General features: G+C 33.2%; 1 protein-coding gene across 1 annotated transcript; it reads left to right on the top strand.

The window, feature by feature from the left end:
- Positions 1–9,246: 9,246 nt before the first annotated feature.
- LOC148864841 (3-ketoacyl-CoA synthase 11-like) lies at positions 9,247–12,216 on the top strand. The gene is made up of 2 exons (XM_088981621.1): positions 9,247–10,130; positions 11,052–12,216. Exons 1-2 carry the CDS (start codon positions 9,351–9,353, stop codon positions 11,850–11,852), a joined length of 1,581 nt encoding a protein of 526 aa, XP_088837747.1. The 5' UTR covers positions 9,247–9,350; the 3' UTR covers positions 11,853–12,216.
- Positions 12,217–13,048: the final 832 nt, after the last annotated feature.

Genomic DNA, 13,048 nt, shown 5'->3' with positions numbered 1-13,048 from the left:
ATTAAACTATCAATAAAAGCTAAAATTCATTATTAAAATATATAATAAATATCAATGTTAGAGAACTGAACTGGGCATTGACTCGGAAAAAGGAGAGGTTCATAGGTTAGAGATTCAACCGAGGTCAAATTGTGATGGCATAATATATATAAATATATATATATATATATATATATATATATATATATATATATATATATATATATTCAATTTTTATAAGGCACCTATATTGAAAAGTTACCCAAAATAAAAACAAAGGTAATCCTAACAGGGCATCTGAGTGAAAAGCTATGCCCTTTAGAAGTTCGCATTAATGTGCTAAAACAATTTAAAAAAATCTGGTTTTCTAAAATCAGGACTGATTCACTAATTTTCCAGTTTGACTAGTCAAGTTAATAGTTTTGGCCAATTTTTTTACCCAATATAGTCATGGTCCAACCTGTCCAATTGGCCAATCGGTCCTATTTTCTAAAAAATGATAAATATTAATACAAACTATATTGATTCCTTAAAAACTATGGTATGCGTGCTTACACAAACATTTTAATCCTTTCATCATTTTTCAACAATTTTCAATTATGTCATGATATTTCACACTTTGTATAAATCATTGAAATATGTTTTTTTTTTTATGTTTAAATAGCTTCTTTATAGTCATATAGAATTCATATTTATTGTAATTAATATAATTTTTTAAGATTTATATGAGTTTCTTAGTGTATCCATGTGTATTTTATTGTAATTAATATAATTTTTTAAGATTTATATGAGTTTCTTAGTGTATCCATGTGTATCTTAATTTTTTGTCCGTATCCATGTATATCCTAAGCATATCTTGATACATCTCTTAAAATTGTCTTTTTGATACACATTGTATTTCTGATAGTTTGAACCTTTATATGTTAGTTCAATCTTTTAGGTCAAATGGGTCAACCCATTATGTCATAATTAGATAATATTAATTAAAAATAGATAAAATTTAAGCTATAGAAATTTTGTAAAAAAATTACACAAATTTTAATATTATATATTCACCATATTAAAAAAATAAGCATGACAAATAAGATCAATTTCTATCAATGATAGAAATGAAATACAAAATTTAAAACCAATTTAGAAACGGAAATGTTTTCCTGTTTGGATGGCAGGTTAATGGTTCAGCCTTTTAGGTCAAATGGGTCAGCCTATGGCATCTAATTAAATAATGGTAATAAAATTTTAAATGATAGAAACGTAACATGAAAAATTAGGGTAAATTACAAGACCCCGTTTACTATGGGGTCAATGAAAAATTCCCCCCTAAAATGCAAAATGTAAAACTAATTTTGAAATTAAAATGTTTTCTTGTTTGGATGGTTGGTCAGTCTATGACACCATATAATTAAATAATAGTAATAAAAATGTAACACATAAAACTGGGATAAATTTCAAAGATCCCATGTACTATGGGGTCAATGACAATTACCCCCCTAAACTTTCATTTGTGACAAAAACTCCCTTATACTATGGGGTCAATGACAATTACCCCCCTAAACTTTCATTTGTGACAAAAACTCCCTTATACTATGGGGTCAATGACAATCACCCAAAGTTTTTAAAATCGGACCAGAGAAGGAACCATTTTGGGGTTCGATTCCCGAGTCAAACAGTCTTACCATCTATTCTGAACAGACAACCCACTTTGACAAAAAATAAATAAATAAACAAATAGCCAAAAACTGTTGTTTGGGTTGACAGTTTGACGGTTCAACTACCTGAGTCAGCAGATCACTGATTAAATCAATGGTCTTTGACCAAAAGATGGTTTTGGGGTCAAACGGAACTGGTCAGGTGACCAGTTCCTAGTTTTTCCGGTCCGACCATCTGGTTTTGTAATAAATACCTCCCTTTGTTAGAGTTTTGTTAATGAATGTTGAAATAGATTCTTATTCAGCTGTTTAAACTTTTTAAATCCCCTAATTACCCTATCCTTATTTATTTGAACCATTTATATTTGATTAATTTTTAAATATAATATTGAAGTGCCCTTGATTGCTCTAATAGATCCTTGCAGATTTTTGGTTGGATTCAATATTCAAATGAAATGGTAGAGGTTTTTTTGATTCATATAAATTTAAGATTTCCTTTTGTTTTGTGGATATTCTTTATATTTTAAGATGAAGAGTGACATTCATGTTAGTTAAATGAAATAAGAATTTAAAGAAGCTTGTTTTCTATTCTAGTGAAATGATTCTTGTTAGGTGTTACTTTAATAGGTTTCATTAAAATGGGGGTAATTTTTGGGTCAATTAGGGTTTAAGAGAAAAAGCAAGGAAATGAAAATAAGGAAAGATCATGTGGGTATTTTGGTCATTATATGCATTCTATCATCTTACTTTACAACTAGGGGATATTTGGCATAAAGTAAAAGTTCATGGTGGTCTTTGTTGCAAATGAAAATTTAGGGGGTAATTGTCAATGGTCCCATAATACATAGTGATCTTTGTCGCAAATGAAAATTCAGGGGTTAATTATCACTGACCCCAATCCCCATTGTGTAGGGAGGTCTTTATAATTTACCCAAAAAATAAAAAATACAAAAATTGCATGAAAAAACATTTGGGCACATTTTGAATATTATATATTGATAATATAAACAAAAATAAGGTGATAATTAAGAATTCTTTTTATTAATAATAAAAATAAAATACAAAATTTAAATCGACCAAGACACCATTTATCGATTACTTATCTTTGTTCATGAGTTATGATAAAGGCATTATTATTAATTATTATTATTATTATTATTATTATTATTATTATTATTATTATTATTATTATCATCTGACATTTTCACATGCAATGCACAACCGGCAAGAAAAAGTGGGTGGATGGGTTCATAAGTCATTAAAGCAATAAATGAGCATCATCATTCTACTTTTCACTAGGTAATAACTTAATAGGATAAGACCCACCCGGTGGTGGTTACGATCTTGTAATATCTACATGATACTAGAAAGGTATGATACCAAAACTTTGATCAATCAAAATCCACATGAATTTTGATGAATACAAGTTGATTGATTACCACTTGATTGGTTATAAGTTTTTCAGGTATTATGCTTTTTTTCTGTTTCATAGTCGAAGTTCTAAAATTAATACATGCCAGGTGACAAGTTGTGCAGCGCTAGCCCATAATGTTACTGTGTCTATGCTCTATTACAAAAGTTGTATTTTTTACAATTGTTGTTTCTACTTGAAGCTTTTTAGCTTGAACAATACAAAATGATGAGAGATATGTATTGTATTGTCTATTTCAGCTCTAATTAAATATTCTATTAATCAACACAAACCTATCAGGTGGAAATATAGAAATCGGATTTATTCCTCACAGAGTATCACAGGCGTCCAATGAGAACATCTCCCTATACATAATGTTACTATTCATGGGAAGTGAGGAAGATATTCTCAATGCACACTTACCATTCGCTGTGAAACATGTGCAATGCGAGTCTGAACTTATAATATAAATGGAAAAAGTACCAAACACAACCAAAATAACCAACTTGTCAAACTCAGACCAGCCAGACCAAAACCGGGACCTATACTTCCAAACTTATTAAGTTTACTAATCAAACTTATATATAATATATATATATATATATATATATATATATATATATATATATATATATATATATACACTTAAACTGACGGATAATGTTATATAAATAACATTAATATATATTACCAAAATATCTTTTAATTATATAGTAAATTTTTTTATATGGAATATAAACCATTAAAATATACATACATTGGAGAGATAGCACTTTTTAAATTAAACAGTAAAAAATATTTTTAACAAAAAAAACTTAGTTCAGCATAAATGAAAACATGAAATGCATAATATAAAAAATCTAGAATCAAAATATAGGGTTAAAGAAACTTACTTATTTAGTGTCAAAAGCAAAACAAACTTAGTGGTCTATAAAACAAAGAGAATTTGCAAAACAAAAAAAAAGAAAATAGTATATATGATAAACAAATTTTGATTAATTAAGCATTGCTGATGTAGTATGTTTAATCAAATGTCACTAATATATTTTTATTTTATATGCATGTAAAAATCTATTACCTGTTTTTAGAAATGTTAAATTGGTTAATTTTATTTATTAATTTGGAGGTGTTAAAATGTGGCGTAGCGTGGAAGCAATGAAAACCGGGCTGGCTATGCAAGCATCGGGCGAACACCAGCTTTTAGCGAAACTAAACCTAAATCTCTAGAGGAGAGAGAAAAGGTGGCAAAAAACTGAAGTGTGTTATTAGCCTGGAAAATAACAATATTTATAGTACATCTGGAAACTGTAGAATAACTAGGAAAGAACAATTGTGATAGATCTCTAATTTGCTAAGATCGAACCCTTCCTGATCTTGATCTTTGTCTTGATAGGATCTAACACCCTTGGGCTTGATCTTCACTGTCTGATCTCCCTGGATCTTATCCATGCATGGGTTATTCTAATGTTGGTATGAATCTTGGATTATCTTGAATTCTTGGATTATCTTGGACTCTTTAATTCTTGATGGGTCTTGGATTCTTGAATTCTTGATGGATCTTGAATTCTTGAATTATCTTTATCCTACAAGTTCCCTTATCCTATGAACTGCCGCCCATATGGTGAGATGGGCCTCCATCAAAATGTACCATATACCTTATTATTGTTTAATTCTATTCAAATAATTTTTTTTGTAAATGATGAAAAATAATATTAAAAGATAATATGTAACTATTTTACTTTTATATTCTGTTTTTGTAAGGGCAAATTTCTTAAACTATTCCTACTATTTAGTTAATTGACTAACTCTATCCTTGCTGTTTATATGTTGTCTTAAAGTACCCTTATTGTTTCTAACAATTGTCATGACCACTGAATGTTAATGGAAAAACTGAAATATCAAATTTACCCCTTATTATTTTTCAAAATTTTAAAATAAAACCTAATTGATGAAAAATATTCATGAATCTCTTCGAGCTTCTTTATCTGTGTTAATCTCTCCAAGAAAAGTGAAGACACAGAAAAGGGTATTTCTTTTAATCAGACAGCCCTGTATATGATACTCTTCTGCAATTGTCATTGGTGCACTGCAACCCAGGTGGTGGACGGTTTCTTGAATCGGGAAAATAGGGAACGGAAGGGAGTGGAACGATGACTGAAACTTGGATTAGTTTCAATGGTAACTGCAGAAAAAGAATAGGGGGTGGAGGGTTGATCTTGGGTTTATTCAATCGGGACTGAGCAAGGATGAGGTTATAGAACCACTTGTGGGCACAGAAAATCAAAGCTCAACTTGAACAGACAAGGTCGAAGGCCATGTTTACCATGTTCGTTCACCGATTAAGGTCGAAATCCCCTCTTTTGTAGGGGCAGTGGTGGAGAGAAGAAGCAGGAAAAAACGTATTTTTATATACCTGACACATTGAAGGTTTTCTTAGATTCCAAAGTTGAATCTTCTTGAAGGTTTTCTCTCTTAGACGAAATAAGCCTTAAACCAGTAGATCTGCTTCTGATGGGATTTTCTCATGCCTTAGGACTGAACCCATTTTGAGATAGCAAGCACTGACACACCCCCTACGTTTCAGACAACAAGCACTGGCACCCCCCACATTTCAGATGACAAGAACTGGCAAGGGGTGAAGATGAGGGTATTACTGTCACTTTATCAAAATATAACAGTTATGTGGTGTGGCATGTGAGTAGATTATGACGGATTGTTACGGAACACTAATGGTAAGGGAGTAATTATTCAATGGTTATAAGTAATAAAGATACTTTAAGACAATATATAAACAGTAAGGGTAGAGTAATTCAATTATCTAAACAGTAGGGATAGTTTAAGAAATTTGCCCCTTTTTAACCATGGAATGATTGAACCATTTGACCTATAACTCAATCACTAAAATTAGGGTTGTCAATGGGGGTCAGGTTGGGTTTTTGAAGTTTTTGGGCTGGGCTTAGGCCTAGCCCTTAGATAGCTTGAACTCAACCCAAGCCTGACTGGATCTTATCCCAACTTAAGCCTGGTCTACTTATATACATGTATATAAGCAAATATAGACACATATTTACATGCATACATGTATATATGCATAGTTTTAGTAAACAATACATATACACATACATGTATAAATATATGTCTACATGTATATCAATTTTTAGTGTGGGCACCAACTTGAGCTCAAGCTAGGCTCGAGCCCAACCTGAGTGCATCAAATTTTAGTGTGAGCCGAGATCAGGTTGGATAATTTGGGCTGGCTCAGGCTTTGGGTTGAGGGTTGGACTTTGGTTGAACTAACACTTGACCCAACCCGCCTGACTTGCACTGTCATTCAAAAGTTATTGCTTGTCCAAAATTACCCTTTTAGAGATATATTATTATAAATATTACATATAAAACCAACAAACCATTAGAAATTTAGGCATTTAATATATTATATATATGTGATATAATCGAGAAACAAAATTTGAAATTGGAACCAACCCAGTGGTATAAAACTTGGAACCACAACCATTATAATCGATTCAATTGGCCCAAGTTTGTTGGGTATACTTGGCTACACATTGATAGCTAAGACTAAAATGACTATCTAGAACATTATCCTCTATATTATATATAAAAGTGCATATGCAGAGTAGAAGTTTTTTAGACTAAAATTATCCTCTATTTCTTTGTTTGAGTGAGGGTATAAAAGTCATTTTATTATAGGTTTAATTTCAACTTTAATAGATGCTAAAATGCCCATATTTGTCTATTATTTAGTCCATCTCTAATTGTAAGGATTGAAAATGTAACTTAAATTATTAATTTCCACCACATTTAAACCCCCTCATTAATGGCATGTTCGTTTGCTTAGAAGTCACATCTAAAAATGCAATAATTACATTAAGAGGTATTGGAATTGGTGAACTTTTTCCCCTCTAAACTCTGAATGTAGAGAATGTTGTTCTGAATTCTAAAAATTATCAAAAATCCATTTTAACCCCATATATGAGAGATTTGTTCATCTTTTTGAGGATATCATTGGAAAACAAAAAGGTCTATGATTTCACTTTAAGAAATAAGAGATAAGCGGAAATGAACACCCATTTTTCTCTTAAGTTAAAAGATTCATCTTAAAAGATAAGAGTTAAGAGGAAATGAAAATGCCCTAAGTCTTATAATTAATGTATTAACTCTCATTTTCTCTTATTAAATTCTATATTTATGTTATTTTTCACTAATAAGTGTTATTCATTAGATATATGACAATATTTTAACATACAAACCCATGTGTTTTAAAATTGACTAAAAAATAAAACCATTCTTTATTCAAGTGGTGGCTAAACAATTCAACCATTTGAATCAAATTAATCAACCTATAAAGTCATAGTTGGGTAATAAAAAATTTATAATATAAATAAATATAAAAAATTACAAAATGTAGAAAAAGTTAGACACATTTATGATATTAAAAAAAATGTAATAAACAGTAATTAATTTTTATTGATAATGAAAATGAAATACATAATTTAGAACTAGCCAAAAATGAAATTGTTTTACTGTTTGGCAAAGATCAATAATTCAACTTTTGGGTCAAACGTGTTAACATTTAATGTTATAAACAAATAATAAAAATTAATAAAATATGAAAATGAAAAACATAATTTTTGCAAAAAATAAAAAACAATTCAATCACATGTATAATATTATATAATTATCATATTAAACAAAAAGTAAGTGTGATGTATCAAAATTATTTTTACACATAGAAACACAAAATTATAGGAAATTTGAACACACGTCTATAATTCTATATTTATAATACTACTAAAAATATGAATAAGATTATAGAACTTTCTTTTGACTACAATACTTATTTTTTATTTTAGTCCCTATTTAATTGTGATGTTTAAATTGTAAATTGAACTTCTACTTTTCACCTCATTCAATTCCTTTTATTTAAATCTTACATTTCTTTAATAGTTGAACAAATAAAAAGATACACCAAAAAGATAAAACATTACAAAATAAGAATCTAACCAAGCAAACAGGCCCATCAATGATACTTGAAACTTCACAACTTGATCTGATTATCACATATTTTGATGAGATGTTTATGTAATCAAATTTGGATTTTGCAATTTCTATTCGATTAATAATAAAAAATAAAAAATAAAAAATACATATTTATAGAAATTTTTTGATACATTATTACCATCATTATCATCATTTAGAATTGCCACATACAAAGCACATGCACACTTACTAGTTTTCCAAGTGGCAATTTCAACTCTAGATTTATTGCCTAGGAGCGAGCAAATGGATAGGTTATACCCAAAACTAAATGGAACCAATCCTGTATTAGTCTTAAAGTGACCCTACCCAATTTGTTACTAGGAAGGATCTGGTTCCAAATGCTTAGATATAACCCCCACCTAGGCCAGTTTCAGAATATAGGAGTTTATCTTACCTAAACTAACCTAGATAACCAAACTTGATTGGTCTTCATGAAACCAACATGTTAAAATAAATTACCAAGCATTCATGATAAGTTTTGAAATAATTCTTATTATTATTATTATTATTATTATTATTATTATTATTATTAGGTTCTACCTTAGAATCGATCCATATTAACCCCTACTGCCCACGAAAACACTGTCCATCAAATATTATATACATAATCGGGAACATCTGCTCATAATTGACACGATGGTCCTGATGTGCCGCTGCATATCATATCCATCCTCAACGGTCTGGACTTTTTTCTTCTTTGAAATCCAGTGGGATTTATAATTTTTCAACGCTGCATGATGGTCCCCTCTTCAACCTCTCCTTCCTAGATCTGCGGATGAAATGAGGCCCCACCAAAGTCAGATATTAGAGTGGTTGTGAGATAGTTGAAGTGGAGATTTATTATTGGTTAAACAGCCCCAAACACAGCCGTCAAATGTGACTCCGGATGAAGAACAAACAAAGACGTGTACAAGTGGGGCGTTTTTATTGGTTAAACAGTCAGGAACAAAGCACACAGCCATCTGGTGCATCTCATCCGGACTCCTAAATCCAAGGGTAGAAAGCTCGATAGTCATTCCAGCTGGTAGATCATGGATCTAATGATACCAGTGATACAGTATGATTTTGTACCACTTGATCATATCTTTTGCTGTTTCAATAAAACTGTTTGTTGGGGTAGTTGTATCCTCCCATCTCCCTTTCCCCTCCCATGGTCACACGCCCTTTAAATCTTTTGTCACCTCTTCTTTCTCTGTCCAAACTCTCTCTCTCTCTCTCTCTCTCTCTGGTGTCATTTTTCTGAACAAACAGAAATGGCAGAGAAGAAACAAGAATCAGAAACGGAAACGACAACATTTCAATTACCTCAGAGAAGTAGAATCAGTAAACTTCCCGACTTTCTCCTATCTGTGAAGCTCAAGTACGTGAAGCTTGGATATCATTACGTGATCTCCAACGCTATGTATCTCGTTGTCGTAGCCCTCTTTCTTGTTGTCTCTGCACATCTCTCCACTCTGACCTCCGACGATATCATCCAGCTATGGCGCCACCTGGAGTTCAATCTTGTAACAGTGGTCAGCTGTTCGTCTCTCTCGGTTTTCCTTGCTACCCTTTACTTCATGAGTCGTCCGAGGAACGTCTACTTGGTCGACTTCGCCTGCTACAAGGCTGATCCATCTAGAATTTGCACTCGAGAAAGGTTCATGGAGCTGTCAGTGTTTGCAGGGACCTTCACAGATGAGAATTTGGCGTTTCAGAAGAAAATTCTGGAGCGGTCGGGGTTGGGCCAGAACACATACTTCCCGGATGCGGTGTTGAGGGTACCGGCAAACCCGTGTATGTCGGAGGCGAGAAAAGAGGCGGAGATGGTGATGTTCGGAGCCGTTGACGAGCTGTTGGCCAAGACCGGTGTGAAGCCCAAGGATATAGGGATTTTGGTGGTGAACTGTAGCCTCTTTAACCCCACACCGTCTCTCTCCGCCATGCTTGTTAACCACTACAAGCTCAGAGGCAATGTTTTAAGCTACAACCTTGGTGGAATGGGTTGCAGTGCTGGACTTATATCCATTGACCTCGCCAAGCGCCTCCTCCAGGTCTCTCTCTCTCTCTCTCTCTCTCTCTCTCTCTACATTATATTGGGTCAATCGATTTTGGTCATGCAAAATCGATTTAAATATGAACAGACGAATATTCCATTGATTTTTTTTACCGAATAATTGATCATATCTTTAAGGTTGTTTTTTGTTTGATAGAAAACAAGAGAGAAATTGAGAGTGAAAGTTCTCAACGAATTTTGTGAAACTTCTTAAGAACTTACCCTCAATTTTCTGTTTATCTCTTATTTCAGTCAAACCAAACACAGCCTAATTGTCAAAATCAAATTATATATATGCTAGAACAAATACCATACCATTCCTTGGACTGTTAATTATCTACTAGACCTTGGGAAACATTCTTACCAAAAACACAAGTCCTTGGGAAATAGTTCTAACACTAGAAGGTTCAATTTGATGAAATAAAAAGGTAAAAAAGAAAAGCTATAAAAGAGGAAAGTAAGTAATCTAATACGATCCAAACGATCCAATCCCACAAAAAGAACACAGCTCCAGAAGCAGTGATAGGCTGATAGCTATAGTTTGTGAAACCCAGAAAAAAAATGACTACTCTGGAATACCCAGTGGAAAAGTCTAGGATTTTTTCCCTTTCTATTCTTTTTCTTTTTCTGGGTAGGACCCTTTTGTTATCTTTGTATATATGCAGAAAACCCTTTTAAAAAAACAGTTCAAAAATAAAAGTTAAAAGAAAAAACAAATTTAAACCTAGGTAATTATTACTCCTGGACCAGAAATCTGGTGTTGTTCTTATATATGTTTCCAGGTTTTCATCTCACTTTGATCCCAGAAGCCCAGTTTCCTCTCATTATTAACTCGTAGAGGAGCTAGCTAGCTAGCTAGCAATTGTGTCTAATCTCTAATGTGAGTTAATAACATATCTTGCTTGTAATTAAAAAACAGGTGCAACCCAACTCCTATGCTCTGGTGGTGAGCATGGAGAATATCACTCTGAATTGGTATTTCGGCAACAACCGCCCAATGCTCCTTTCCAACTGCCTATTCCGCATGGGCGGAGCAGCCATCCTGCTATCAAACCGGCGAGCAGATCGGCGCCGCTCCAAGTATCAGCTGGTCCACACTGTACGTACACACAAGGGTGCCGACGACCGTTCCTACAACTGCGTCTTCCAGGAGGAAGATGACACCGGAAGAGTAGGAGTGGCCCTGTCCAAGGACCTCATGGCCGTCGCCGGTGAAGCCCTCAAGACCAACATCACCACGCTCGGACCCCTCGTGCTCCCCATGTCCGAGCAGCTCCTCTTCCTGGCGACCCTAATAGGGAGAAAGGTATTCAAAATGAAGATCAAGCCTTACATCCCCGACTTCAAGCTCGCATTCGAACACTTCTGCATTCATGCCGGAGGGCGAGCTGTGCTGGATGAACTGGAGAAGAATCTTGAGCTCACAGAGTGGCACATGGAGCCCTCAAGGATGACTCTCTATAGGTTTGGCAACACTTCTAGCAGCTCCTTGTGGTATGAACTGGCATACGCAGAGGCCAAGGGGAGGATCAGGAAGGGAGATCGGACCTGGCAGATTGCATTCGGGTCGGGTTTCAAGTGCAACAGTGCAGTATGGCGTGCACTGAGGACCATCAATCCTGCTAGAGAGAAGAACCCATGGACGGATGAGATTGATGGGTTCCCTGTTCCCGTGCCCAAAGTGACACCCATTAATCATACCTTAAACCCCACCAAATAATCCATTAATGTGGTAAATGAAAGAAGGTCCGGATTACAGTACTGGATTTGAATGATCCCACTCCCACCATTTCATGATAATTAAGGCCTTCTACATTTTTGGAAAATTGAATTAATAATTATCTCACCATATTCTTAGCAGAAGAGCTTTGATCAGGTGGGACCCATTGAATGGGGATCCTGCTCCACACCATACACAATTATGATCTAATTCCACACCACAACTATGGTTGGAAAATGCAATCTATATGCATGTCAAAAGGCCTGTAATCCATCTCTATTATCTTTTTAATTTCCAATGTTATTTCTTTGTTTTTGGTTTTTCATCATTGCTAATGCTAATGCTGTGTTTTGGTTTGAGCAAATCAGCTAATAGCTATGTGATTAGTTCCTTCAAATCCATTCAAATGAAGGGATCGGATCTCCCACCACTTCCTCCTTCTTTAGGTTCCATTTTTTGTGTTTGTGAGTTCAACCATGTGAGGGTTATCAATCTCCTGTACGAAGTGGGCAATTAAAGCCCTGTCAAATAAGTAGGAAGTTGTGTACAAGTTGGTTGATAATTATATTTGATGGAAAGCAACTTCATTGAGACTTGTATTGTTTTCAAGGAAAAAAAAATTATAGTGCTTTTCAATTTAGATGAACCTGCAAATTAAATGTGGTTGTTGATATTTAATTAAGGTGGATACAACTTGGTTCGTTGTTAAGTTAAACCATGCATTGTTATCTTTTATTAAAATTAGAATTTAATTAGAAACTACTTGAGACCTGTGCGATGCCTTTGTTAAAAGTAATTGTGGCAAAAGGAGCCTTGCAACAATCCCAGTTGGGTCATGTAAGATTGAGTCCAATCCAAATACTATATTTTTTTTATTATGTATTGCTGGTTAAATTAGTTTTAAATTTATTTTTCTGTTAATTTAAAACTATTTTTTTTAAGTCAATAATTTTTAAATATATTTATTATTAATTATAATTTTTAGTTTATTGTTATTATATTTATTGATTTTATCATTACTTTTAAATGAAATTTTAAGGGATACAAATTATAAAAATTAATTCCAAAACTAATAATTTCTTATATATTTTTTATTTTATTAATAAACTTGTATTAATTAGAATTAAAATGGATGGAAGATAAGTAGTCATGATCATGGGAAAGCTAAATCGGCCCAGGCTAGACTTAGTACATGT

The sequence above is a fragment of the Nelumbo lutea genome, chromosome 3 (genome assembly GCF_056320005.1).
Source record: "Nelumbo lutea isolate HS-2025 chromosome 3, American lotus-T2T, whole genome shotgun sequence".
Lineage (NCBI taxonomy): Eukaryota > Viridiplantae > Streptophyta > Magnoliopsida > Proteales > Nelumbonaceae > Nelumbo > Nelumbo lutea.
This window is presented reverse-complemented; position numbering and strand designations above follow the sequence as displayed.

Excerpts from the sequence above, each read along its gene's own strand:
- LOC148864841 (XM_088981621.1), top strand. The coding sequence starts at position 9,351 with ATGGCAGAGAAGAAACAAGAATCAGAAACGGAAACGACAACATTTCAA. Across the intron at positions 10,131-11,051 it reads TCGCCAAGCGCCTCCTCCAG|GTGCAACCCAACTCCTATGC; the intron begins GTCTCTCTCTCT and ends ATTAAAAAACAG.